Raw genomic sequence first — 27,243 nt, forward strand, 5'->3', positions numbered from 1 at the left:
CCCTTCCCTCTACTCTTCCACGTCTGCTTTGGGCAAGTTGTCTGACCATGTGGGTTAGCTCAGGAATTATTTCAAGCGTCACTGAGTAGAAGAGGGGCAGGTGACGCGCAAGCTCTGTGGGCAAACGCTGTAGCTGTCATTCAGGTTGATTCGTAATGCTTTGAAAGATCACAGTCCAACTTCACTGACGCGGTGTTTTATCTGAGCAATAAACACAAGCCCAAGCAGGGGCTGCTGTTTCTTTTTCCTCTGTTGTTGGGGAGGCTTTTGTATTATAAGACACATTGTATTTTCACAGATTTAAATGACACAGTAACTGAGAAATATATCTTTATTATTAGAATGTTTATATTCTAAAAACTTTTATTTGGGGTTACAGTACAATCCAATTTCTTTCTAATTAACTAACCTGGCATTTGTTCAGGAAGCAACTGTAATTTAGGATTTGAAAAGTCAAGGAACATGCAACTTCTTTTACTCTCTTTTCTTCCCCCAAAAGAACAACTTATAGTCAAGATTTTGGTGTGATAATAAAATAAACTTCTCATTTGTGAGCTAGTAGTTGCACTTAACTTTGGTGATTAACAGAGTAGATAGGCATTTAAAAATAAAAATATTATTTCAGTGTCAAGTGGATACAGGAACAAATTAATATATTTTACTTTATTATATTTCTAAAGTTCACTTTTATTATCTTCAAAAAGGGTAACTTTTTGGGGTTTGTAAAAGGATATGGGAAGCAATAGAAGAAACCAAAGGATGTTTCTGTATTGTGGCTTGCCTAAGGAAGTTGTCATAACATACGATCTGACCTGGACCCATGCAACACAATTAATAACTCCTGTTCACCACACACGATGCCCAGCATAAGGCCAAGTGGGGCCTCATGAGGCGGTTAAACAAATATTAAAACATCATTACAATCTAAATACCTGAATTGGTTTTACACTGTGACTTTCTACTGAAACAGTGTTGATAAAATTTAAACATATATGTGATTGTTTCATATACACTATTTAACAATACTCTCTATCTGCCACTTTCTGGGAGCTCTGTACACTAACAAATGTATGACATCTGTAGTTAGCTGATCCTAGTTGATGGATCGGTCATCCTCTGCTTTAAAAATATTGGAACTCAGGGGCTTATTGCAGCAGTAATCATAGTGATACACTGTCTGTTAATACTCATTTCTGCTTACAGTCATAGTTATAAAAAATGAAAAACATTTTTCACAAATCTTTGTACACATACTGTAAAAATCACCTTCCACAAAAACCATTTACATCTGTTATGAGCATTTAAAAAATAAATTACACAGACTTGTCCCACCTATCCTTTTTCTTGAGAAAACAAATCTCATCAGGAACAACACCAGGATGTTCATATCTGGAAACATGGCATGAGGATTCATGTTACCAAAATACTATACACAAAAAAAAATCATCTCAATAAATAACTCTGATAAATAAGGATCCTTTTAATTGGCACAAACCAGTGTAAGCACGCGCATTCCAGTCCTGCAGTCTTCTCTAATTTCTTTGCTCTTGGCTTTTTATTTGAAATTCGGGGATCTCTAAGCCCCGTTAAGATTTATCAGAGATAAAAATGTGAAGGGTTTTGGATGTGACCATAGCCGTTCAAGGCCTCTAATATCTAAAACCACGCAGAGGCACCGATGTGGTGCCACGCGATGGAACACGTCGCTTTGGCCTCTCCCTTGCTGCACCACGGCTGGTGACAACATCCTGCTGAACTTCTCCTGCTCCACGCGGTCCGTGCTGCTCAGGGCTGCGGTCACAGCCACTGGGCTCCTCGCCAAGTGACACCACAGGCTGGTGCTTGTGGACAAACCATAAAGCTTCTGGAATTCGAAAGCTGCGCTTCAGACACTGGCGCAGCCCAAAGACGTCTCAGCAGATGACATGGCAGGATTGAGCGGTTTAATGTATGTAATAAAATCTGGAAATGTGCCCAACTGGGCTTATGGCAGAAAATCCAGAGTAGCAATCTACTGCTGTGAACAGCCTTCGAGTAACTCAAGCAGATCTTTTGCATCCAAGTATGTCTGTGCAGGTAACAGTTACCATTGATCTTATTTCTACCGAAGCTGAAAGACTGAGTATTTAGGTGCCGATTAAATGGATTCTTCTGGAGTTCAGCAACAGCACAGATGGAAGATAAATTATCAGGCCACATGCTGCCACTAAAATAATTAAACATACAGCCACAGTACTGCCCAGCAAGGTAACTGCAGTCATTTAAAATAAGCTTAAATAAATAAATAAATAGAAAAGAACATCCATGTAAACTGAACGTCGCTTCTCTTAAAGCGCCCAAAGAGGGAATGGCATTACTTAATAATATAAACCTTCTATACTGTATATATTTTTATATATTATATCTGATATGTTTTGGCATGGCCAGATGGATAGGAAAAAGTAGGATGATTAATTTAATTCAATACTATTTCTGTTGAAGCCAAGCTCCTGTGTTACTGTACATATCCAACTGTTTCTATAGCGGTTTGGCCTTTTTACCCATCTTGGACTTTGTGCTCACTTTCCTGGCAGAGCAGACTGGTTCACCTTTCTTTTGTGCTCTCCATATTTCTCTTGGGCAATCAACAGGTTCATAGAAGCATTTCACTGGCTGCAAGCTGGTTTTTTCATCCTTTGCCTTTTTGAACAAGATTCTTCCTTTTTGAAAGGAATGAGGCTTTGTGTCAGGGATGTTATATGAAGCATGTTGACTTCCTCGGCTCCTGAAATTAATAACAGTGATTTTTATAACTGTTATTCAATCTTGCAAAGTGAAGGTCCCCAAAATGTCCCAAACCCATATATTTTTGAAGACAGAAATAGCCTTGTTTTACAGGACCAGGCTGAAAGTTAAAAACAGAGCTGCAAGATGAATTACATTTCTCAATACTCAAAAGTATCCCTCACTATAAGAATCCCTAACATGTTATTGGTGGACTCTTCATCCACGTTCATCTACACTTTCATTCTGCTGATTTTGGAGTGCTGAGACCTTTCTACATTCTCATAACTTGGTGACCTGGGGATCTGAAAGATGTATGTGCTCACGGCAACCTTCTGCAAAGAATGAACATCCCATGGGCTTTGGAGGACCACACAGCACCAGCAACAGCATAAAGCGGGTGCAGGAACTGTAGCAACTTCTTGGTGGGATCTCAGCGCTGCTACTAACAGCCAGTAGCTCAGGAAGCTCCCTGCCCTGCCTTTGTGCTGGCCACCCATCTAGGGAAACTTTAGCTTTGCTGTTAAGCTGTGATCTGAAACAGGAGAAGAGGAAAGGAGAATACAGAAATTGCTGGGGAGAAGGGTATGAAAGCTTAAATACCAAAGCTGAGTTCTTTGTTCAGCAGCTGAATTCTTTATTCAGCTCCAGTGTATGACTGCTTCTTGGGCACTGTTACCACCCACTACTTTGATGTTGTTAAAAGATGTAGTGCTCTCTTTTTCTCAGATGTTGTTATGGTTACGTCATAAGTTACGTATAAGTTACGTCACTTATTCCCAAAGAACATGCAGGTGTTAACTGGAGGCGTTGTCAGTTGCTCCTCTGCTGCACTGAGTTATGCTGTTACCACCAGAATTGAACAAGTTTATGGTAGAGAAGGTGGACGCCTGTCCCTAATTCGCTGTCAGGGTAAGAAGGCATGTAAGACAAATTAAGAGGCAGGTCACTGCACATGAAATGCAGTGATGCCAGCTCTAGATGTGGGCAATGTTTCTTCATTGAAAGCAGCAGCTCCTCGATACATGTGACTGTGAGAGTTTGAACTTCTACTCAAACATATTCCTAATCTCCTTCATTATGGAGAAAGACTAAGCTAATGCGACTAAATGCACCCCATTGCCACAGGCACTTGAGAGCAATCCTTTCTGCATTTCACAAATATAAGTTATTTTTCAAGACAGGTCTCATGATTTCAGGAGACCTAATTCTTAGTTTCTCCACAATGGGAGCTGGCGTTTAAAGTTGATTTAGGCACAGAAGTGCCATGCCTTTGAGAAATGGCTGGTGAGCATCAGCAAAGCTCTGCTGTGCCCTCAGTGGGGCACTTACTGAAAACAGCCAGGAGAAACTGGAGAGAAGGAACTGGGAACCAAGCCTTGGAGCAAGAGGGGTTGCAAGACCAGCCATTGATCCCAAACAATGTAAACCACTGGAGGCTCCAAATCCTCTGAGATTATTCTGAATTTTCTGGATGGATGGTTAACACTTTCCATTTTTTTCAGCTGGTACCGATCATTAAAACCTCGTTTTATGTATTTGTCTGAGTTAAAGCTCATAAAAACAGCTGGTGTGTTGAGTGCAAATGCTGGATTCATCCACAGAATAGGGAAAGCAAAACTTCCCTACCTCTCAGCATACTCTTCTCTATCCTCTCTGCTTCATAAGACAAGTTGGGATATTATTAATCTGGTTAGCACCAAATAAAGGCTACTACTAAATTCTAGTTTTGACAGTGTCTTTTCAAAGGAGAAGAATATCAGTAGTTAAACAGAAACCTTTAAACAATTTCATATATGCATTTGAACTCCCACTATTTGTCAGCAGTTAATGGGTTTTACCAAACTACGTTATATTTAGACCAAAGACTTTTCAGTGGAAGGACTCATCTCACTGAGTCATTGAATTCACTGGCTATATTTTAATACTATTTTCCTTGAATCCAATCATATTAAGACATCTAGAAGCCTGAAAAGTGTATATGTAGTCAATTCAAAGTCTACTTTGGACAATCAAGTTTTTTCCAGAATCTCAAATCAGTAGGGAAAAGAAAACAAAAAAACCCCACACCAAAACAAAACCCCAACAAACTACAAAAGCTATAAAAAGAAAAAGTAGAAAAAACAAAGCTAAAGCCCCATGCTAATTATTAAAGCAAACACTGCCTATCAGCAAAAGGATACTTAGCCAGTTGCCTGGTAGGACTAAAATTTATGAAAACCAAAACCAAGACAAAGAGCAAAAAGCTCCAGCCCCTGCCACAGCCCACTAGGCTATACATTGTATTTTTAGTTTATTTTCCAGCCCATCCACCCATTCATGTGTCTCTCAGTCTTACAGTAATTCTTGAACCTACTGGACAAACAATCAAATCTGGCAGGGACGCGGAAGTCCCAGGCCTGTGGTGATGTACCAGGTTTCACAGAAATGGGAAAAAGACCCAGATTTGTGTCCCCACTGAGAAAGGCCACCCCAAGGGAGGATGCACTGCCTGGCTGTCACTTGCTGCCACGAACCAGCCGCTGGGACTCATGACCAAGTCGCGAAGCCACGGGAAGCCAGCCCCAATGAGTTCTGCTGCCCAGGGACAGCTGCTGGGGTGACCTGAGGTGCTGGCAGTGCCTGTGCTTTGTTGGGGCACTTGTTTGCTTACACGTGATTTTTAAGTCAACAGTGTTGCTGTCAGTTAGGAAGTGACAACTGTCTCTCCCCTACCTACCGAATGTTAAAGATATTTTCAGCTGAAACTTGGCCTGTGTTTGCTGAACAGATTCAACTACTGTAGCTTTGCACAAGGCTGTTACAGTCAGCAGGAAGGAGTCATTCATTTAGTGGATTTTTTTCTTTAAAGAATATCTGATTTTAGCTTCGATTTAGCACAAATCTGTTTTTCCTTTACTATATGACATAAATATAGATCATACTGAGGTACAGAACCTGATTTAAACCCAACCTGATACAGGCTTTTGAATAAGGTGAAATGCAAAAGCAGAAATATAAGCACGTCAAGTTAGTATATTTAAGTAAGAGAAAAATAAAAATATATACATACAGGCATCTGGGTTTCTTATTTAATGAAATGTCTGTAAACTGCAAAGGAAACAGAAACAGGTTATTAATATTACTATTACATTATCAAGTAATTAAAGGACAGGGATAAAATATATTTAGTCTTCAAAATCATATTTCCATTCTCACCTGCTATTAAAACTGTAAGAATATCCAAGACAGTGAAAAAAGCTTTTAAAGAATATTACTCCTCCAAGTCTTTACTTCTGTTTTTAAAATTTGTAACATGTGAGTTGCTAGTGGTTGGATTTTTCCCCATTATTTTTATCCTAACTGTAATCAAAGTAAATTACTAAAGAAGTGTGGGCTGAGTAGAGATATTCCACATTAGATTAAACAGTATGGATACAATGAGAAGTAATTATTCTGTTCAAGATAATTAATAATGGACAGTGCCTGAATAAGATGTATTAAATTAACTATCTCTCAAGCTTTTAATTCTGCAGTGATACATTTCCTTCACACCAATGGCTTGGAAACTCCTGTGACGAGCCCTTGGCTCTGTCCCCAGCAGCACTGAAGGGTGGAAGGTGAGAACTCAAGTGTTTCCCTCCCTTCCCACCCCAAATCCTGAGCCCAGCTAGCGACAACGTAGCCTTGGTGCCAGCACAACTTTGCATGACTTCATTTTTTTACAACAGTTTGGTTCACTGTGTGGAAACACTTTCTAGTCCTTCTTTTTAGTGGGGGTCAGGAAAGGAGGTGTTTCATGCCAGCTCAGCCTAAATCGGTTTGAGTACTAAATCAGTTCTTTGTACTCATCTCTCATCAGTAATACGAGCAGTGAGCCTTTGAATATCATTTAATGAAGTCACTGAGCCAAGGAAGTCAGATCTGGCATCTGAAAATGATTATGTTCTCGTAAATGTTCCCTCTGTCCCTGGTATTGTCCGCACTTTGCAGATGGATTTTTGCCCAGCCTAACTTTGCTTGTCATCTGTCTTGGACGGAGTCTGGAGCCATCTCCTGGTGTGCTTTTCTGTAATTACCTCCTGAAGGTCAGGCTGGTCAATACTCGGATGGATGACTTCGGAGGAATGCTGAAGTCACTCGGAAAGCAAGGCAGCTGCCTCAAAAATTAGTGCTTTCCCCAAGGGAGCCTGCTGAGCCTGGGATCCCGGTAACATATCAAGAGCAAGTGAGATTATTTAATACCGAAGCCCATCTCTACAGTCCCCCTCAGTGTTCTCACAGACATTGAGATGTCCTGTGCTAGATTTCAGCACATCTACATTTATTCAGGTCTTGCCTGAAGTTGTCTTCCCAGTGTCTATTGGAACCTTTGTTTCCCACCATTACACACCTCTTCAGTGCTGGGCATAACCCAACACCTTTCCTCTCGCTTCCCAGGAAAAGAAGGTACTTAACACAGGCCGTACAGGGTACTCATTTAAACTGATGTGTTCTTTGGAAGTCATGCGGCTAAAAATTGCCATATGAACGTAATGCATTGCAGGGAAAATACTGAGCTTAAGTATTAATAATGAGAGTTTTCAAAGAAATTATGTATTTTAAAAAATAGCGCTCAGATAGCTTTGGTTTGTAATCTGTGAGGGACAAGCCTGTGGGAATCCATTCACCATTTCTAAGTCCCATGATAGGTAACTACAGAGAGCAACTCTACTTGCCAGCAGGCTCAGCATGTCCTCTATAGGGATCCACAACTTTCCTGAAAATCTTTACAGACCTCCAAAAAACTGCCAGGTCACTAAGTGACAAAAAGCAAAGTGTTTCTTGCAAAGGTAACAGCAACAATTGCCAAAGCTGGGGAAAAAAGTTCAATATCTGGCAAGTATTTCTTTATTCTCTGCTCTTCCTTTCCCATCTTTGCATACTGCTGCCCTTACACTCTCTGCTCCTTTCATCCATGTGAAGTGGTAGTTTAAAATACAAATAAAACAAGCCTGAAGAAACATTTTACAAATCCACATGTGTCTGAAGTAGCAATGAGCCTTTACCAGTGAGCCCACCCGTATTCAAACTCCAGCGCTTTCCCTTTGGTGGCGGGTGACAATGATGTGAAGGACTTTGCTGGCTTACCACGTGCTCGCTGACGTCGATGTGGTTGCAAACCATCTGCTGATTTTGGTAATATTCTAGCTGCCTTTCTGCCAGGTCCACACGCTGCAGCAGGTTCTCGATGAAGTGCTGGAGCCTGGCTTTTCCCCGCACTTCTTTTTCCGCCGCTTCTTCCAGGAAGTGGTTGAAAGTCACAACTTCTCTGCAGGACGGAAACATTGCAAAGAGGCCACATTTAAATAATAGGAAGGGCTCTGGTCTCCCCACTGTCAAAAAATTACTGCTTTTCACAGAGATAGCCCATGGTAGCTAATTACTGTCTTTCACCTCTATTAAAAGATTTCAACCTTTTTGTGGACACAGGAAGATCTGGAGCCCTGAATGCTGAACTTAAGTTTATGGGCAGTTAGTTTGGGTTTTTTTGCCACATTATTATGTCTCTTGGAAATAGTCTTTAGTGTCCACAGGGTAGAAATGCCATTGAGCACTACCTCTTGAGGTACCTGGAGACAACTTACAGACAGTTTATCTTATTTTTTTACTTAGCCATGTGAATATCAGCCCTGAAACACTAAGAAAAGTGGATGAAGCCCCAAATTGATCTTCCTAGTTCATCATAATCTTACAATGGTAGTTTGATGTTGCTACTAGAATGGTTCCTAACTTAAAAGAGCTACTGTGGCCATAAAACTTAATTTTGGCTGCAATCCTGCAAGTATGCCAAAGTGCAGCGTTATGATCTGGAGCTAGTGGGAGCGCAGGAGAATAACTGATAATCTACAGATTACAGACTAAGGAGTGTGTGCGTGGGAAGAGCAAGTTTTAGGTCAGGAGTTAAGAAATGTTTCTTGTCTGGTAATACGACTGGAAAAAACAGATAGTACTGCTGATTGTAAAAGGTCCCAGCTCTGCACTGAAACATAGCTCATTCTAAGTGCTCTGCATACTATCAGTTTACTATGGGTAATCAGGCCACCGCTTGCACCTCTGGTATCAGGAGTTTCTGGGTGGGAGAAGTTTGGTTATAGACTGAAGCACATATTATGAAAAATAGCAAGTCCAAGCATGTAGGACTCCCCCAGTTAATAAACACCTGGATAAAGAGTTCTTGCTCTGCCAATGAAACCATGTTAATTTTTGCTTTGTACAAATCAGAGGGGTGGGAGTTGGGGGAACCAGTGCTTAGCAAATGAAAAGGGCATGATTGCTTGGTGAAAATAATGCATTGCCTGAGGAAAAAACGTTTTAAGCAGAAACTAGGAAAGAGTTTGTAGCAGTAAGAGCCGTTCAGGCTCAGCTTGTTTATAACACACACAAAGTTTCTCTGCATGTCCTTGTTTTAACTTGGTATAGTTGTAGCTAACTGGTTTCACAGTCTTGGTGTTCTAACAGTGAGCTGGTTTGCGTCAAGAAGAGTTAGGCACAAGCGGTCAGCTATGGCCATTTGCCACTTGGGATTCAGGCTAGGTCTGCCTGCCCTAAACCACAGCAGACCTCAGCAAGAGGCTGTTTGTGCACCTGACCTGATAGCAAGAATGAGGTAAAAAAAAGCATTTATTATTTGGATGAAGAACATCAATTATTATTAACCTATATTATCTTAAACAATCTGATTTAAGAAACAGAGAGGTACCTTGTTTATTAAGGTCAGCTAATCCATTCCATTTCAAGGCTCTGTACAGTTTCTGTGACTATTAGCTTGCCCAGAGAGACCCGGTAATAAAAAGCTTGAAGAACGCTCAGGAAGAAGCCAATCTAAACTCATTAAGGACAATTTTAGGCCTTTATTCTCACCATGCTTACAGCATTGTAACTTCGATTTCATTATGCCAATCTGTAGTTCTGTTGGGGTAGTAGCCACTCCAAGACCTTGGCACTCCGGCAGGCTCCCCTTGGACAGCGGGCAGGGAGCTCAGCAGGACAGCAGCTCAGGTCCCAGTCCCCCACCCTTTGTGTGAGGAAGGCGAGCTGTGGCGGCCTGCCGGGACACTTGCTGTGCTGCAGAAACACTGGGGCAGAGCGGGAGCTGCTGGCCTGGGTCACCATGATGAGGCACCTTCCAAGGCCACCGTCGTTGTGCATCCCGCCGCAGTGCAGGCCACAAGCATTGAGGCCTTGGCATTTGTTTTTAGAAGGGTGGCATTTTCATGAATGCTAATGTTTGTAGTTGTGTCAGCAAAGGCAATTCAAAATCATTCATTAGTCGCCTTCTCCGTGGCATGAGTAAATCACCCACAAATTTTCCTTTCCTACAAGTATCTCCTTGGTGAGCTGTGCTATGGGGGGCAGAGGGAAGCGGTGTTTTTTTCTAGAAGACTTTGGTCACTACCAGGAGGAAAACAGAAACACAGTGTCAATAAATTCCCTAGTATTTTCCTTGCTTTCTAGACTACTCAAGGTAACTTGGCATCCTACGTGTCCTCATTTGTAGGAATTGTTATTAGCAGCAGTAGCACTTCCATAATTTTTTCTCTGTTTGTTTAGCTGCCTCTGTACAGCCTATGAATCTGCCTTTAATAACTTTTATCTAAAACTTTTCCTTTCAGCTGAAATGGTACCAGCATTCTGCAAATTCCCTTTATAAAGCCAGGAGCCAGACTATACCCACCTACTAGGTCTCGGTCACACACCTTGTCCTGATAAACAGCACTCCCATTAGTTCAGCAACTTTCTTTGTTTCCACTTCATTCTCATTTCTCCGAAGAACAACATCAAGCTCTGAGGTGTGACCGCTAATAAGTGTCTCTAGTTGCTCCACCACCTCTTCCTCAGAGAGCTCGCTCTGTGCCCTGGCTGTGCCTTGGTTACCTGAAGGAAGTTCCCAGAAGAATTTTTACCCTCCTCCCACCATGAACAACAGGGAAATGGTTCAAAGAACTTGCGTGGCTTCCTGCAGCCGCTGTTTATCTGTTTAATTGTCTTTCTTGTATCTGGTAGTTTGCCCAGACTTTTTCTTAGCCATACTGATGACCTTCTCCCTTCAATTCTATTTCTAGATAGCTGTGATGATTTTTTGCTTATATTCTTTATTTTACTTTCAGTTTATATTTCCAGGCCTCTGCCAATTTTAGGGAGATTATATGATATTGACTTCTATGTTTTACTCTCTGCTTTTAAGCTTGTGGAGAGATGGATGTTCACAGAGGTCAGATGCTGCTCCTCACAAAGTCAGGGAGAAGCTGAGCCCGTGAATATTGTGGGGCCCAGTTGGCAGAGGTATAAACCACCGTGGGCCTGCTGGGCTCTGTGCCTTGACAGAACAGCCTTGTCAGCAGCGCTCACCTGAAGCAGGAGCCATTTGTTAAAGCCTGGCTCAGACACGAAGCTTTGCCCTTTCTAAGAAGAGGTCTCTGCTACCCTGTGCAGACTGCTCTACATCTGGAGCTATACTAAGCAAAGGTTTTATAGAGTTACTAACTGTCCTTGAACTCCTCTGCTCTCAGCATCACCTGTTTCTCACTGCTCTCTGCCTGTCAGCCTGCAGACCCCTTCCACTGGCTGTAGCACTGTGAACTCCTGATCCGGCCCCTACACCTTCTGAGCAGCATAGATGATGCTCAGTGCAGCTCAGATCTCTGTAAACTTCTGTAATGGAGAGCGGAGTGATCTCATCTGTTTGCTCACAGTTTACTATTTTAATATTAACCTGTTATAGTTAACCAGACTTAACTATTAATACTTTGGTGTTTTGCATTCCAATTGCAGCCTAGCTGCCCTCATAGAAAAACTGCAGATAGCCTGCCTTGAAACTTTTCCTGAGTTCTTCTTTATGGGGGCTGTTGTCATGAAACAGCATCAGCTGCAGTAAATAAAGCTACAAATCACAGACTGACTAGGTGACATTTATTCCTCTGCCTTCACCACTAGATTATACAGCGCTCCTTGTAGGACTACTGAGCTGCAGTCCGTGTTTACCAGAGCAGTTGCTGGCATGTGGACCCTGCAGATGCCCTTAGTGCTGGTGTGGCTTTCAGCAGTTAAGCATGTGATCCACAGAGGCTGGGACAGCTCCAGCTCCCTAACAACTGACAGGAAGGACTAATGATTTCTTACATTGTGACCGAGCCCTCCTACACATGCACAATACTGGTCCCAGGACTATTTACAGCAACTTTGACACCTGCAGCTGCTCTGTAGGTGGAGACAAGCATGAGGCTCTACAAAGATTCTGCACCCAAGTATCAAACGCCTTTAGAGAATTGCACTTGGAATAACTCTGCCTGAGATCGATAGAAAACCAATACTTAGTGTTATTTTACCTGAAGATACGAAAGTTCCTACTACAGTAAGCAGTAAAGTGATTTACTTGTGAAAATTTCACAAGTGATTTACTTGTTGAAAATATTTAAAATATGTACGTTCATTAAGTATGAACACCACAGACCTCATCCATCATCCCACTGCTGTTATTGCCTGAAGGCTGCTATTTGTTATTCATTAGGCTGTTTCACATTCCTGTACCACTGTCGGCATATTCGATTTAAGAGGTTCACACCTCCTCCCTTCTGAAAGTTACTGTCCTACCAGTTGCAGCCATTCAGTGGGCTGTGCTCTAGATCTGAGCCCTGAACTTAATGGGGTGACAGTATGGAGATGAAATGCTTTATTTCACAGAACCCTTCTGTGGGATAGTCATGCTACACTGGAACCAGTGCAACTGGAGCGGGGAGTAATCTCCTGAGTGGGAAGATAAAAGGAAATGGGCGAGAAGGAATGGGACCATCTGAAAATGAGGGTGGAAGAACAGTATGTAGTTGTGGTCATATTCTTAGAGCAAAATCAAAACTGTTTTGCTGTATAACTGTAACATGCATTTTAAGAAAAGCTGTTGTTTTAAAGCATAAATTGCAGTGACCTCTAACAAGCCAACTCTTAATCTCATTGTCGAGACATTTCTTGCACAGATAGTTCCATTACCTGCAAATTCAAGGTGAAGGCAGTGCCAAGAATAACTGCTCCCCACCACAGCTATTCTGAAGTAGCCCTTGCACTGCAGGGTATACCAGAGCAGAGACATGACTAAACAGTCTCAAAACAAATTCATTAGACTCGTTGAAGAAATTACTGTCAGAGATACGTCAACTTGCTACATTAATGCTCACCAAGTGAAATGGTTTAAGTCACTGCTGAAGGTAGCTTCCAGCTGACAACCATAACAGCTTTCCCTGTTCAGACATACTAAAAAAACATCTCCACCAGAAACAAGCCTGTTGGTGTCCTCTAGAAGTTCATAGCTGATTTTAGTTTCAGTGGTTTTCTTGATATCTTGTTCAATGCAGTCTTATTCCCTTTGGGCAGGCTTCTGTGTTATCTTTAAGATCACAGTATTCACTCTGAGTTGCTTTCTCCTTCAGCAAACATTGAATAATCCCTTTTGGGGCATATTTTCTAATTAAATAATTCATTTGCTCAGCAGCTCTGCTGAAAGCTTGACCATGTAGCCATCAGTCATCAAAACTGCCCAGGGCCCAAGTGAGGCATCTTGGTGAACTGGGACATGCTTTTGGTAGCTGTGTCTGCTTCTCTACAACATCCAGTTTCCATTTTTTCCCAAGTACTAAGAAAAAGCTTTGGCCTTTTGACTCTCTAAATATGAGAATAAATGACACAAGAGTGACTTCTGTAACACTTTCCCGTGCTTAGAGTAAGACTACTTCAACTATGCATTATTACTACTATTGTGCTATCTCCACCTGTCTTGTTCCTCACCAAATCTCATCTCCACAAGGGCATCCCACTAGTGTAACAGCATGTACCTGTGTGCATGTTAGCACAGCCATTTTGGTAAGGGAGCAGGAATAAAATTTAACTAAAGAGACATCTTTGCCTTATTGGACTTTGTTGGACTGCTATAGGTTTTATTTAAAACAAACAAACATATCAACTGACAAGTCTAAAGAAGTAACCCTGCTGACCCTACAAACTCTTTGTGCCTGCTAGTTGCCTAAACCAACACAGAATAAGGGAGTAAACAGTAAAACCTCCTTGTGCTGTCATTTGAAATTAGTACTTTAATTAGCAACGACAATGTAACTCTGAGAAAAATTTACTCGCTATGGAGTTGTGAAGTTCACAGCCTTGCTGCTTGCTTTTGAGAACACACCAGAGAAGCCAGCGTCTGACAATGTGGCCACTTGGTGGATTGCAGTTTTTATGTGTCTATCTCACGTGATTGGTCCAAGCAGAGGCTCAGGACATCCAGGGGCTTTTGCAGGTAGAACAGGGAAGCAGGAATGAAATTCCATCAAGTTGAAGTGACCTCAGGTCACTTCAGTGAGAGTCACAGCAGTGTGATGTCTGTCTTTGCCACGCTGGGCTTTTGCCGAGGCTTTGCTAGGCCTCAGGCCTAGAAGAGCTCCATCTCCTCCTTCCAGAAACCCAAGTGGTTAAACAAAGAATTTAGATTTCTCCTCCCTAAGTCTTCGTGGGGCTTCCTAATCAAATTATTCTTGCTAATGCACATTCTTCCTTTCCTTTAGCTTTCCTGTTTGCCTTCACAACTGGGTCCAAAATCAAAACCATTATCCAAAGTGCAATTGTCCTGGTTTTTTGTTTTGTTTTTGTTTGTCCATTTTTTTTTCTGTCAACTTCTCGTACACCCTTCTGTAAAAGAGATTTGTTAAATACCAACTCCCTCTTTTTTCCATAGCAAATTTGTAGGTCAGGAGTGATGGTTAAACCTGCAATTGCATCCTCTTCTATATTTCATTCATTCTTTCATTCTTACAGGTAGATGCAGGTCTAGCCTAATAGCCCAGACAGGTCCCTGGATTATATGGACACAATCTGTAAAGATGAAAATAAACTGGACTATTAAATTCAGTATTATGGGGCTGTTTTATCTCCAACAGTGATTGTCCACTCATGTAAGAAACTGACAAAGTAGTTGTATATGGAGTACACTCCAGTATGAGCCCAGTATAAACACCTGTACCTTCTTTATCAAAACATGGTTATTTTTCAATAATTACTTGAAGGGATCCCCATAAAAGTAGTCAGCTTCTCTACAGAGCCTCCAAATAATAGTTTTTGTGACCTTATCTAAGACTTGGACTAGATTTTTTTTCCTCTTTCAGACAGTTTGTTGGTTTAGAGTTTTGTTGTGTTTGGGGTTGTGTGTGGTTTTTTGTTTGTTTGTGTTTTTTGTTTGTTTTAACCCTCAGACTGATCTCTAGTAGTCATACTTCAGTCCCTTTGACATCTAGAAATGCATATTTATTACAAACCCTTACTTTTTTTTTCCCATGCACCCCATTCCATGATCTCTGGTAGAGGGGGCAATCATTCAGAGACCAAAGAAAGATGGGTTTCTTTTACTTTCTTAGAAATAGGATGAAAATTAGGTGTTTTCTTTTTCTGAGGAACAAATGTTCAGCTACAGTTGCTCAGTATCAATGCTACTTTTGGGAAAAATATCCATATTCACAAGACTGCTTATGGAAAAAAAAAAAAATCCAAAGAAACTGATGAAAGCATTTATTTCTGAAGGTTAGCAAGTATCAAAGCAGTCCCCAAGGGCTGCCTTTGATTTTCCACAATCTGCAGTGAGAACTCCTGCTTCTGCAATTTCCATTAAGCAGTCTTGTTTGGCTTTCTAATCATCTGGACTTCTTCCAGAAATCAAAGCCAAAGTTGAGATCCTCCTTTTTTGAAGGAGAAAGGCTTCTCGGCACTCCAAATGAAGTTTTTGAACACACAAAGGAGTGAATATGTAGACAGGTCTCAGAATTTACCAATAGCCCATGAGAAAACCAGACAAGTGATACTGTTGTTACCAGAGTCACGAGCATCAATTCTTCTCCCCTCTGCCATCCAGGGCCTCTCTGCTACTGGCACAAAGTAAGTGTCCCAGGCACTTTTAGACATTCAAATCCAAAAAGCTGCCCTTAGAAGTAGTAGTCCTACTTTTACAAAACATTGTTTATACCTACCTTCCTTCTCAATTTGCTAATCATACAATGACCTTTTAATTGGGAAGCCGTGCAGTGCATTTTTCTATGGCACTATTCCTTGTTATCCCCAAGATGGGGAACGCAGGAATCATCTGAACAAGAAAAAAATTACATATTTTCAGTGTTTCTAAGTGGACTTTACCTATTTTTACACCCTGTCTGCCCTCCCAGCCTCCCCAGAGGACCTTCATAGTGCCTGCTGAGACAATGCTCTGGGGCCAGGCACGGGCACATGCAAGAACATACAATGACTCCCCCCTCTTCCCCTCCGTACTTTGGGCTGATATTCTTTCATCCCACCCACTAGCAAGCATTAGGCTCATTTACCTTTAGAAATTAACATATTAGAAATTAACCATTGCGTGATATCTATTCACTCATTCCTATTGCTACTTTTGCTCCCAAGGTTTTTCTATCTTTTCTATTGAAAGCTGAAGCAAGCTGGTGCTAATCCTACAAGAGCAATTCCTTGGGTACTCAGGTGAAGTCCCTTGTGCAACTGCCTCTTCTCATTAGTGTCTCTTACCAGTCAAATAACCTTCAGTTTTCCCTGTAACACTGACTTAGGAGCTGCCTCCTCATCTGCTTATGCATTCACCCTTCTCCTTTGGAGATGGCTAGAATTATAACAGCAATCTTCTGAGCTCCTGCCCCTTTCCCAAGTCTGGCAATGTCCTAGTGCGAAGGACAGTAAATCCCCACTTTTCCTCTCATTCTGTATTCAGTCTTTTCTCAGAGCCACAGCCTGCCACTGCTGGTAGTAAGCAGTCTGCCAAGGGGGCAAGCAGCCTCTTCCTCATGCCTTTTCCTAACGTAGTTAAAAACTGCAACTTTTGCTGCCTTGTTCTTTTCACAGATCAGTTTCCTTTGCAATTCTCCCCATCTCACACCCATTTTTTCTACCCAGATAACCCTCTTTTTCCATGAGCTCTTCTGCTGCACTGCAGAACTCTGGTTTTGCTCAACTGAATGGTTTCTGCTTTCTCCTGACAGTCATGTTTTTCCTGTGGATCTCAAGGCTTCAATCTTATAAGCACATTCTGTGTTTAGTTTGGGGTAAGATTCATACCACTTAACTTCTGATATCTGAAGTTCAGCATCTAGCCTAAGATGGCTGTTCACCTGAGGTCCCCCCTTAGTCTGCAGAGGGAGGAAGGACCTCCACAGAGCAATCCCTTCCTCGCTAAGATACTTTTCTGTAGCACATGGGATGAATCACACTGAGAAAGAACCCATAAGGGGAGCTTGGCAAGATGGGAATACCAAAACTGCTTCAAACTCTAAGTTATCTTCATGGCCTCCTTCCAGCATACTTTCAAATCTCAGTTCCACTATTATCTTTAGCTTCATCTGGAGTCCTTCAGTTTTCTCTTCCATGAGGATCACCTGATATTTCAGGAATCAATTCTGTTGCATATCCCTTCATGGAAGATACAGACCACAGGGGCTCAAATCCCACCACCTTTGCTGTCCCCTTTCCTGGGAAATCTATAGCACTACTTCATCAGATAACTCCTACTGATATAGGAGCCATCATCATATTTTCTTTCCAGTACTTAGACTACAGGAAGAAATGATGAAAGCCCTCTAAACTTCCTACACTGAACTCCTACACCACCGTTCTCATTTCTTCCAAGATTAGCGTCATGGCAACTAGCGCTTCTCTTCTTCCCTTTGTAAGCTGATGAATTGGTTTAGAGGCACTCGATAACCAAGGCCCTTCATGTGCATTCCTCTAAATAAAGTTGTGCTGCTCCAAAAAGCCTGAAAGGTTTCAGCAAGTGCTGAATAAACTAAGTAGTTCACGTATAAATAATATATCACCTACCAATACATATTTAATGGATGCATCACAAACATATTTTTAGATGGCCTAGGTTAGTCAGAATGACTCTGGCATCTGCTTCCCATATAAGTGACTCCAGTTTCAGGGTTCTGTGTCCATCTGAAACACCTACTTGGATATGGCCTTTTCATCACCGTTTCCAGTACAGTTTAACCGCTGCACAAAAGACCATCCCACTCCACAGGCTGACCGTGCTGGGAGGACTTCAGGAAAGAGGTGCTATTTGGTATTATTACACACCTCCTCCAGCACTTACCCACCCATCTCTTCTTAAAACGATTGTGCATTAGAGTTGTCAGTGTAAATCAGATTACACACCAATGATAGCTTCTACTTGACCCTACTCTGTGAAACCAGTGACACAACACAGATATTTGAGTGTGTAGAAGTTGGTCACTGGGGAACCATGCATGAGAGCCACCTGCCTTGCTGAGGCCACAGTCACATGGGCTACAACTCCAGAAATACAGTGATCAGAAGCTGGTGAGTGACAGGCCCTTTTATAACCAGCAAGTAACCAAACTGTCCCCCCCTCTTCTCCCCTCACATCTTTTGCTCGCACAGGTGTCGGCCAGCCCGCGCAAAGCCACGGCTCTCGCCTCCCCACTCACTCCTCTTTGCGGTGAAGCTCCTCCTCGGACTCGCTGAGCCGCTGCTTCAAGGCGGCGATCATCTCCACCGCCACGTCCACCTGCCTGCTCAAGGCCCGCTCCCGCCGCTGCACCTCCTGCTTCTTCTGGGACAGCTGCACGAAAGCCGCCCGCACCTCCAGCAGCTCCGCTGTCTTCTGGGCCAGCTCTTTGGTAAGCTTGTCGATTCGCTTCTCGATTGTTTTGTCCACGGCCTCCACCATCCTGTTAAACTTTTCCCTGACGTGTGCCTCAAAGGAGGCTTTGGAGTCAGTGCCCGGGAGGCCGGGTTTGGAGATCTGCTCGCTGGGGGACTCGGCCGACACATAGTTTGCAACGTAGGAGACAGGCCGCTCGGCTTCCACCTCCAGAGCCTGCCCGCGCTTCTCGCAGGAGGCATCGCAGAAATTCAGGTAGGAGCCTTTTTGCTGCGCGGCACCGCCGGGGCTCCCCGGGCTGCCCTGGCCGGCGGGCTCCGGCGGGGAGATGAGCTCCGCGTCTTTCAGCGGGGAGAACAGGCTGCTCCTGCCCAGCAGGCTCCTCTCCTCGTAGCTGTGGCTGTACTCCAGGTGCGCCCGCAGGGACGCCAGGCTGCGGAACCGGCTGTGGTCGCCGCATCGCGGGCAGCGGAAGGGGAGGCAGAGGCTGACGCTGCCGAGCGGCTCCTGCCAGGGCTGCCTGCCTTCCTCCCGGGCCGCCCCGTGCATTCCTCGCCGGGCCCTGCGTGGGAGAAAAGAGCCCGCGGTCACGCCCGCCCGGGGCAGCCCCGCCGGGAAACTTGGGAAACTTTCCCGGTGGCCTTTTTTCAGGGGTATCGCGCCATCTCCGCCCGGCGCCCGGGCGAGGCACTCGCCGGCACGGCCAGCCGCACGGCCCCGGCGACGCGACGCGGCTCCGCTCGCCGCAGCCGCCGCCTCCCGGGCCTCTCCGGGGCGGGGCGGAGCGGGGCAGGGCCCCGGCTCGGCGCGCGCCTCCGCCGGCCGCAAGGTCGCCGCACTCACCCGACTTGTTGCTGGTGGCGGTGCCCGGTGGCGGTGCGGCGGGGGAGCCGTTTGCAGCACAGCCGTAAATCAGGCCGAGCGCGGCGCTGCCGCCACACGCTCTCGCCGCCCGGCCGCCGCGGGGCGGAGCGGGGCGGGGCTCCGGGGCGGCACCGGCGGCAAGCGAGGCCGGGGCCGGGGCCGCTCCTCTCCTCTCCCGGGCAGCCGCCTCCTGCCCATGCGGGCCGGGGTGTTGCGGGGTCGTTGGGTGGTCTTATGGCATTTTTTTAAAGCAGCGAGCCCTGTGGCGCGTGTGCTGGGAATGCTGAAGGATAAGGCAAAACTTTAAGCAGCCAGACAAGGCTGACACGTGCAAATAGGTATAACCTGGCCTTGGCTTCTGGTGTGTGGTTGTTTTGTTTGTTTGTTTGTTTTTTAATATATTTAGTAGCCAGAAATATATATATTTAAATATGACCCTAATTTAGCCTCAGGATTTAGGGACGGGGAGTCAGGTGCTAACAGGATTTAAATTTTGAGTATGAGGAGTGGATGTTGCTGCCTATGGGCCCCCTCAGTATGGGAATGTGCTTCTAAGGTTTTTTTTAAATACAACAGATGTGTGTCTATTTTTACAAATATTTGGAGACAAGAACAAGGCTGGTTGTTGAGTAGCAGCTTTTTGGAGGTTAACAGTGAAATACTGCTCTTCTAAAATCTGATGCTTGAGGCCGTAGTGGTAACATGCTGCAGATTTTTTAAATTACTGTGGGAGAAAGCACTGCGGTAAAGTTTAGTTCCCTACTGCTATATCTGTTCCTTGAGTGCAATACACAGACGGAGTTCTAAACAATGAGAAAATCCACAGGCATTGATAGATGCCTTTGATGTGCACAGGATATTCCCAGTAAATGATTCACCAGATGGCACATCAAAGGAAGTTACCCAAATTGCATTTCAGAGCTTCATCTAATCTCTGAAGTGCATGGGCTACCATCCAGGATGCAACGTTTTGCATGAGTTAGTTGTCCTGCATCACCTTGTCCAAATGCAGTGATTTTTCCTTCTTTTGTCATCAAGTAGCACCAAAAACCAGGAGGAAGTCAGGAAGGAATAGTTTTGAACTGAGCTTGCCTCCAAATTGGGGGATCCTGACTACTTCTTGGGAGGACACCAACATTGGCAGGGCATGCCATGTGTGGGCATGACCCTGTTTTTGTCCCCATTTTCTTTGCTGTTGTTCTCTGTTCTCTGTTATCTCTCTCTGTTGTGCCCATTGCCCTCCTGCCTTCTCCACGTCAGGGGAATGTAATCAATGCTGATGCTCAAAGACACAGACAAATGCTGTGAGGTAAACTCAGCGTGCTGGGATGCTACCTGAGGCTCCATCCACATTTAAAAGAGCTCGCCACTTCCAGCTGATGGTAACAAGAGCCCTCATGGTCTCGGGAACAGAAAAATGTAGGTGGCTTTGAAGGAGCCTGTTGATCTGCAGCCTAAGCTCTGTGGTTTTGTTCAGATCTCAAATCCAGCAACCATCTAGCCCCAGCAGTTCTTCTTTCCCGATTTCTCAGGGTTTACTTGCACTCTAAATACTTGTTTTGCTGGTTTGGGATCTCTTCAGGTATCTCCTCCTGATGCTCCCATTTGAACGTGTGGTTCAGTCATTCTCTCAACATTCGGAGAAGAACAGTCTCCCTTTGATATATCAGCAAGGGTGCATTTTACAGTGGAGGATATGCATCAAGCGTTGCATGTCTGAGCTTCATCCCCTGTGATTTAAATCTGGAGTGGGTAGAATCTAACACGATCACTTACACAAAGCCCAAATTTACACAGCCAGAATGTATGACTCATCTCTGAAATTCTGCCAAGTGCTGGGGAGGCATTATCCAGTTTATTTGTGTGCATCTCTCAAGATATCTTTAAATACTTTGCAATAAGATTTGCAGAAGGACCAAAGTTATTTAAATGAAACCAGCATGTACCAACCTGCCTGATGCTGCAAGGAAGGTGGGAATATTCAGAGTATTCAGACCTTTTCAGGTAATGATCTGTATCTGCCACACTGGGTCCCGTAGTTGCTGATTTTGGGTGGAAACTGATTATCTGACCTCTTCCTATTTTGAGGGTTCCTACAAGCTTAAAAATCATATTTCAAAAGTGAAGTAAATTTTGTTTGGCTGATAATTCCACTTTACTGAAGGTGGCTAGAAAAGGGAGTTTTATAAAATCATTTTGCTTTTCAAGAGTTATCCTAGTTGTTCATCTTCTGGGTTTGTTTTTTTTTCTCATCACAGGCAAGGAAAATAGGTATGTCTGTTTTGGTTTTACATGCAGCCACTTTCCCCTTCAGGCTCATGATGCTGACATGTTCATGGGGGTCTTTTTCATGTGGTGTCTAACTGGATTCACTACAATCACTTTGGCTGCATCCACCAGCCTCTGTTTTCCCTCATTTGTTTACTGGCTTGCTTTGTAAAGGGGTTTTAGGAATTTTTGTCTCTCCCCTTCACGCCTGCGCTCCCCACCCAGGTCTTCATTGTGGGATCTGGCTGGTTTATAGGAGATGTGAATCTGCACAGTTTCTGTTAGGGAAGTTTTACTAAACTCTATATGAGTATTTTAAGATAGATACACACAACTGCACAGCCATTACCACTGCCTACAGATGGGAGTGTGAGCTTGGCTCTGGCAAGCAGCACAGTCTCCCCGTTCTGTAAAAGCTCTGCCTGAAATGGGGGTGTCTGGTCAGCTCCATTTGTGTGCTGGGAAGTGCCGTGTTTGTCTTGGTGTCTGAGCACGAACCACAAATGCACGTGATAATTTGGGTTGCTGAAATTTACCTGCATTTAATATTCACTGTCTCCTCACTCTGTTGATTGAAAGGAAGTAACAAACAAGTAGTAAAATCTAAGGAAGGACTTTGGCAACTTGAAAGAAGTATTTTATAGACTTTTACAGTAGTGGTGCATTCGACATTCATATTAGCTTTGCATGCAGATATATTCAGGATACATCAAACATACAATAAAGTTAATTTTATTGCCATGGGCATTCATACCCACCTAGTAGGAAAGAGACTTTCTGTGATGCATTTCTAGCTTACTGACTGGGCTGGACTCTGCTTGCAAAGAGAGTGAATGGGAAGGAGGACAACATGACTCTACATATTGGGTTTGGGTGGTTATTTGGTCCTGGTCAGTTGTTGCCTTCTCTTCATGGGGTGCTTACATCTAGTCACTGAAAGTCAATCTACCGTCTTTGGAAATAAAATTTAAAAAAATCAAGTCTGTGTTTTGAGAGGAGTTTTCTTGTCACAGCAGTAAGAGGCAGCGTGCTGGGAGAGTGCTCTTGGTCCTGCAGCAGCTTATCCTGCAGAGTTTGCAGTTGGCTTCCAGCCTTTCTGCAGACTCTTCAGACTCATTGGTGTTCCCATAGGCAACCCCCTGGCTGGAGCTGATTCCAGTTATTTAGCTTTCCCCTTCTCTACGCATACTGTTGCATGATCTTATGGGTAAAAAAGATAACAAAGTGTTCTTTTATGGGTTGATTTGCACTGTTTTGCCCATACCTGGTCAGAGTTTTCAGATATGAGATGTCTGTGGGCATATTTTCCAAAAGACAGGAGGCAAGTGAGGGAGGGAGGAGCATCAGCAGTGGTCTGGCCTCTATCACAGTATCACAGTATGTTTGGGATTGGAAGGGACCTCAAAAGATCATCTAGTCCAATCCCCCTGCTGGAGCAGGAACGCCTAGGTGAGGTTGCACAGGAACATGTCCAGGCGGGTTTTGAATGTCTCCAGAGAAGGAGACTCCACAACCCCCCTGGGCAGCCTGTTCCAGTGCTCTGTCACCCTTACTGAGAAGTTTTTTCTCAAATTTAAGTGGAACCTCTTGTGTTCCAGCTTGATCCCATTACCCCTTGTCCTATCATTGTTTGCCACTGAGAAGAGCCTGGCTCCATCCTCGTGGCACTGACCCTTTATATATTTATAAACATTAATAAGGTCTGCTCTGCTTCAGCCGTCTTGATTTTTCCTCAAAATAAGTTGCTTCAGTTTGTCAGGAGGATTTTAAAAAGTTTATATATATATAACACCTCTCAACAGAGGAAAAGTTGGGGGGCAGCGTACTTCCCTTTAAACTGGGCTGCTCTTTACTGTGCACATTTTGAAGGGGAAAAGTTATATGATCTCCAAAGCTACAGCTGGCAAACTACAGATAAGCCATGCCAGGCTTGGAGCCCATTCCTGTCTGTGTTCTTATTTTTTGCAAGTTACTTGCCTTGTTGGGGTGTCCATTCCCGTGTCTGATCCTGCTGCAGGCAGAGCAGAGCAGAGGTCCCAGTGCAATGTAACTCTGTGGAGCAAGCCCTTGTGGACAGGAACATGCCAAGTTTCCAACACCTTTTCCTCAGGGGATGAAAGTCTAAGCTGTAGGTTGTAACGTACATGAGAATGAGGCGAAGCCTTTTAACAAAGCTGTCTCACTTCTGCTCCTTTTGAAATCTTCCACAGTGTAGCAGCACCTCTGGCAATGGCACTGGAAACTTCTGGTCTGGTACTTACGGAAAAGTAAGAGCAGTTAAACAGGGTCAGGACATTACTGTCGGTGGTGAGGGACAAACCTAGCACAGCTCTCCAGCTGGGACAGGATGTTTTAGATGGCTGCAACAAACCGGCCTTGCTTAAGCCAGCTCTGTGGAGCAAGTCAGTTCCAGCTAGGGTATTAACTGTGCGCTTAGCTGCCAGATCTGTGCAGCAAAAGAAGACAGAACAGAGCAGAGAGATGTACAGCAATTGCTGTTCCTGGAGCTTTTCTGAAATGAGGGGCAATCTGCTGCAGAAAGGGGCTCATTCGTTTTTGGAAGAAGCTGCCCCACACAAAAAGAAAGAGACTAAAATACAGAAAAAAAAAAAAAAAAAAGTCAGGATATCTTTAAAGAAAGATTTCTCCCTACAGCAAAGCCTTTCCCTCATTGGGACTTATTAAAATATTAGACATTTTCTCCAAAGGAAAGAAAAGTACAAAGCATGCCATCAAAGCAGAATTTCAAGCTATTTCATTCTCATAGCGTTCTTTCTGCAACGTACACCGGCTGGTAGGGAATATCACTTTTAGAAGTTCATACCACATGCCTTCCATGTTTGAGGAATTATGTGTGAAATAAATCATACTAATTTCCCATCTGAAAAAAGCACCCAAAAAGGTCATAAAATGGACTGAGAATTCCATCTATAACTAATTAGCTTGCTTTGGTGCCTAATCCTATGTGCTGGGGTTTTAGAAGTTTTTAATTTACATAAGCAGAGACATAAAAAGAAGAGTGTTAAGCTGTGCCGGAAAATTCAGCCTCTACCATTTCCAAGCAGGTGGGAGAGCTGTCCTGAGCCTGTGGGAAGATGTTGGGGCTGTGCTTCCCCTTCCCATGTTCTCCCCCATCCCTGATATCTGCACTGTGGGTGGAGAATTCTCCTGTCGGTTGGGAATGTTGCATCTATATCAAAGAAGTACCCTTGCGATAGGGAACATGCTGAGGAAGAGAAAATGGCATTTCTGCAGGAGGGACAAAGTATGGCGAAACCATGTTTCACCTCTCTAATGGACAAAAGATTCACTAAGGCCCATGTGATAGCAACTCACATCAGAGTTGTCAGGAATCTGTCTTTGAAGTATAGCCTAAATCAACAAAATGTGAAAACAAAACAAGCCAACAACCAACACTGAACCAAACAGGCAAAACCTCCACCTGGTCCTACCAGGACAGACACCAAGTATCACATAGAAACACAAAAGACAGTTCAGACCTGTGTATCTGAAAGTATATTGATTTTACTGAATGTTTAGGGACAATTTTCTTCCATTCCTTCATGCTATCTCCTCTTTTCTGGTATTCATATGGGCGGTTCATTTTCTAGTTTGCATTATGTGTAAAGGTCTGAGGGATCAACTGTTGCACTTCTGGGAGAATGACTGACAGGCTGAAGGTTCCTGCAACCGGGCAGGACACTGAATGGGGAGAATTAATGGGACTTTCAAAGAAGCTGGAGAGGGACTCAAAACTAATGGGCTTCCTATGTGATGAAGAGAAGGAGGACACAATATATGATAAAGGGGTGGATTTAAAAAGAAAGTACAGAGCACTTATTAGTTCCTAAGTGCTAGCAAGAGGAAAAAGCCTGGTTCTCTCTGACGTTTTAGCTTTGCTGGCAACGTTCAGTATTCACTAAACTGAGGGAGTGCGGTCTAGATGATCGGGTAGTGAGGTGGACTGCAAACTGGCTGAAGGGAAGACGCCAGAGAGTCGTGGTCAATGAGGCGGAGTCTGGTTGGAGGCCTGTATCTAGTGGAGTGCCTCAGGGACAGTACTGGGGCGTATATTATTCAATATATTCATCAATGATTTGGATGAGGAGATCTGGAGTATTGTGTGCAGTTCTGGGCCCCTCAGTTCCAGAAGGACAGGGAACTGTTGGAGAGAGTCCAGCGCAGGGCAACAAAGATGATGAAGGGAGTGGAGCATCTCCCTTATGAGGAAAGGCTGAGGGAGCTGCGTCTCTTTAGCTTGGAGGAGACTGAGGGATGGCCTCATTAATGTTTTACAGATATATAAAGGGTGAGTGTCACAAGGGTGGGGCCAGGCTCTTCTCGGTTACAAGGGGTAATGTGTACAAACTGGAACACAGGAGGTTCCACTTAAATATGAGAAGAAACTTCTTCTCAGTGAGGGTGACAGAGCCTGGACCAGGCTGCCCAGGGGGGTTGTGGAGTCTCCTTCTCTGCAGACATTCAAACCCGCCTGGACACCTTCCTGTGTAACCTCATCTGGGTGTTCCTGCTCCATCAGGGGGATTGGATTGGATGAGCTTTCGAGGTCCCTTCCAATCCCTGACATTCTGGGATTCTGTGATTCATGTTGCAGTCAAGCAACAGCTAAAACTGAGCAAGAAAAGCGACGTGGCTGCACAGACATTTAGAAAGTCCTTTGCTTCTTCCGCAGCAGGTTGCACGTGTCAGTGAGAGAAATTTGTTGGACACAGAGGGCACCTGGGCACACACACCTTCAGCGTGATGGCAAAGTGTCATCTGTCCCTTGATGCAGCCCTGGTCTCGTCTGAATGGTTGTTATTGTGGGAGCATTAAGCGCTGGCTCTTGGCAGATATGGGCCTTTATTTACATCTGCTCTTTTATGCCAAACAGCCTATGTAAAACTAATGTGAAAAATAAGGCAAGAGTTCATTGGCCTTCAAAGGACAATTTTATTTTTGTTGTTATACTGAATTTGCAATTGCTCATTCTGCAGTACTCAGCGCAAAGTGATGGATCATCTCTAATATTTACCACTTTGAAGGCACTGACCATGAGCATGTGAGCAGGTTCAGCTAATGGTTTTCCACACAAAGCAGCTGCTTTTCAAAAGAGGCCTCTGAAGCTGGTGACAAGTTCCTATTCACAAGGGTTAAAAAGTGGGATGAGCTGCTGAGGTCTAAAGATTTATGCAGGTAGCAAATAAATAGACATTGCCATGCATTAGCCAATTTTAACAGATACGTATCGTTAGAAAAAATTAAATAAGTAAAAGGCACAGTACTTGGGAAATATTGTGCTCCTGCTACTGCCACATCTGCAATGAAGACATAAGTACACATAAGTTGAAAGATAAGTAACAGCTGATGTGGAAAAAGATGCCTGAAAACAGATGACTTCACATACACTTCTGTCTTTCAGGCAGTAGGTCTTGAGAGCTGTGTGACTGGACACTTCTAGCTCCATATGAGGCTGGACACTGGAAGAACTTGTCTTCACTAGAGGAAAAATACAGTATTGTGACATAGTGCATTACATATTTTTCTCAAATTTCTTGCCCCCAGGTGGCTGTTAGCTTTATGTAATTTGTAGCCTCAGATCCTCCCACAAGGAGCAGGAACATAGCCCAAACCAATCCCATCTTTGGACTGACTAATTCCTATGTTAAGCTCAG

General features: G+C 43.8%; 1 protein-coding gene across 1 annotated transcript; it reads right to left on the reverse strand.

Annotated features, from left to right (window-relative positions):
• Nucleotides 1-2,422: 2,422 nt before the first annotated feature.
• On the reverse strand, nt 2,423-19,101 carry ZNF365 (zinc finger protein 365). Its single transcript, XM_080347680.1, has 4 exons — nt 18,261-19,101; nt 7,873-8,053; nt 5,816-5,853; nt 2,423-2,764 (listed from the first exon to the last, which is right to left on the reverse strand). Exons 1-4 carry the CDS (start codon nt 18,983-18,985, stop codon nt 2,518-2,520), a joined length of 1,191 nt encoding a protein of 396 aa, XP_080203806.1. The 5' UTR covers nt 18,986-19,101; the 3' UTR covers nt 2,423-2,517.
• Between the last annotated feature and the right edge of the window lie 8,142 nt (nt 19,102-27,243).

Source organism: Nesoenas mayeri (assembly GCF_963082525.1).
Source record: "Nesoenas mayeri genome assembly, chromosome: 7".
Classification (NCBI taxonomy): Eukaryota; Metazoa; Chordata; class Aves; order Columbiformes; family Columbidae; genus Nesoenas; species Nesoenas mayeri.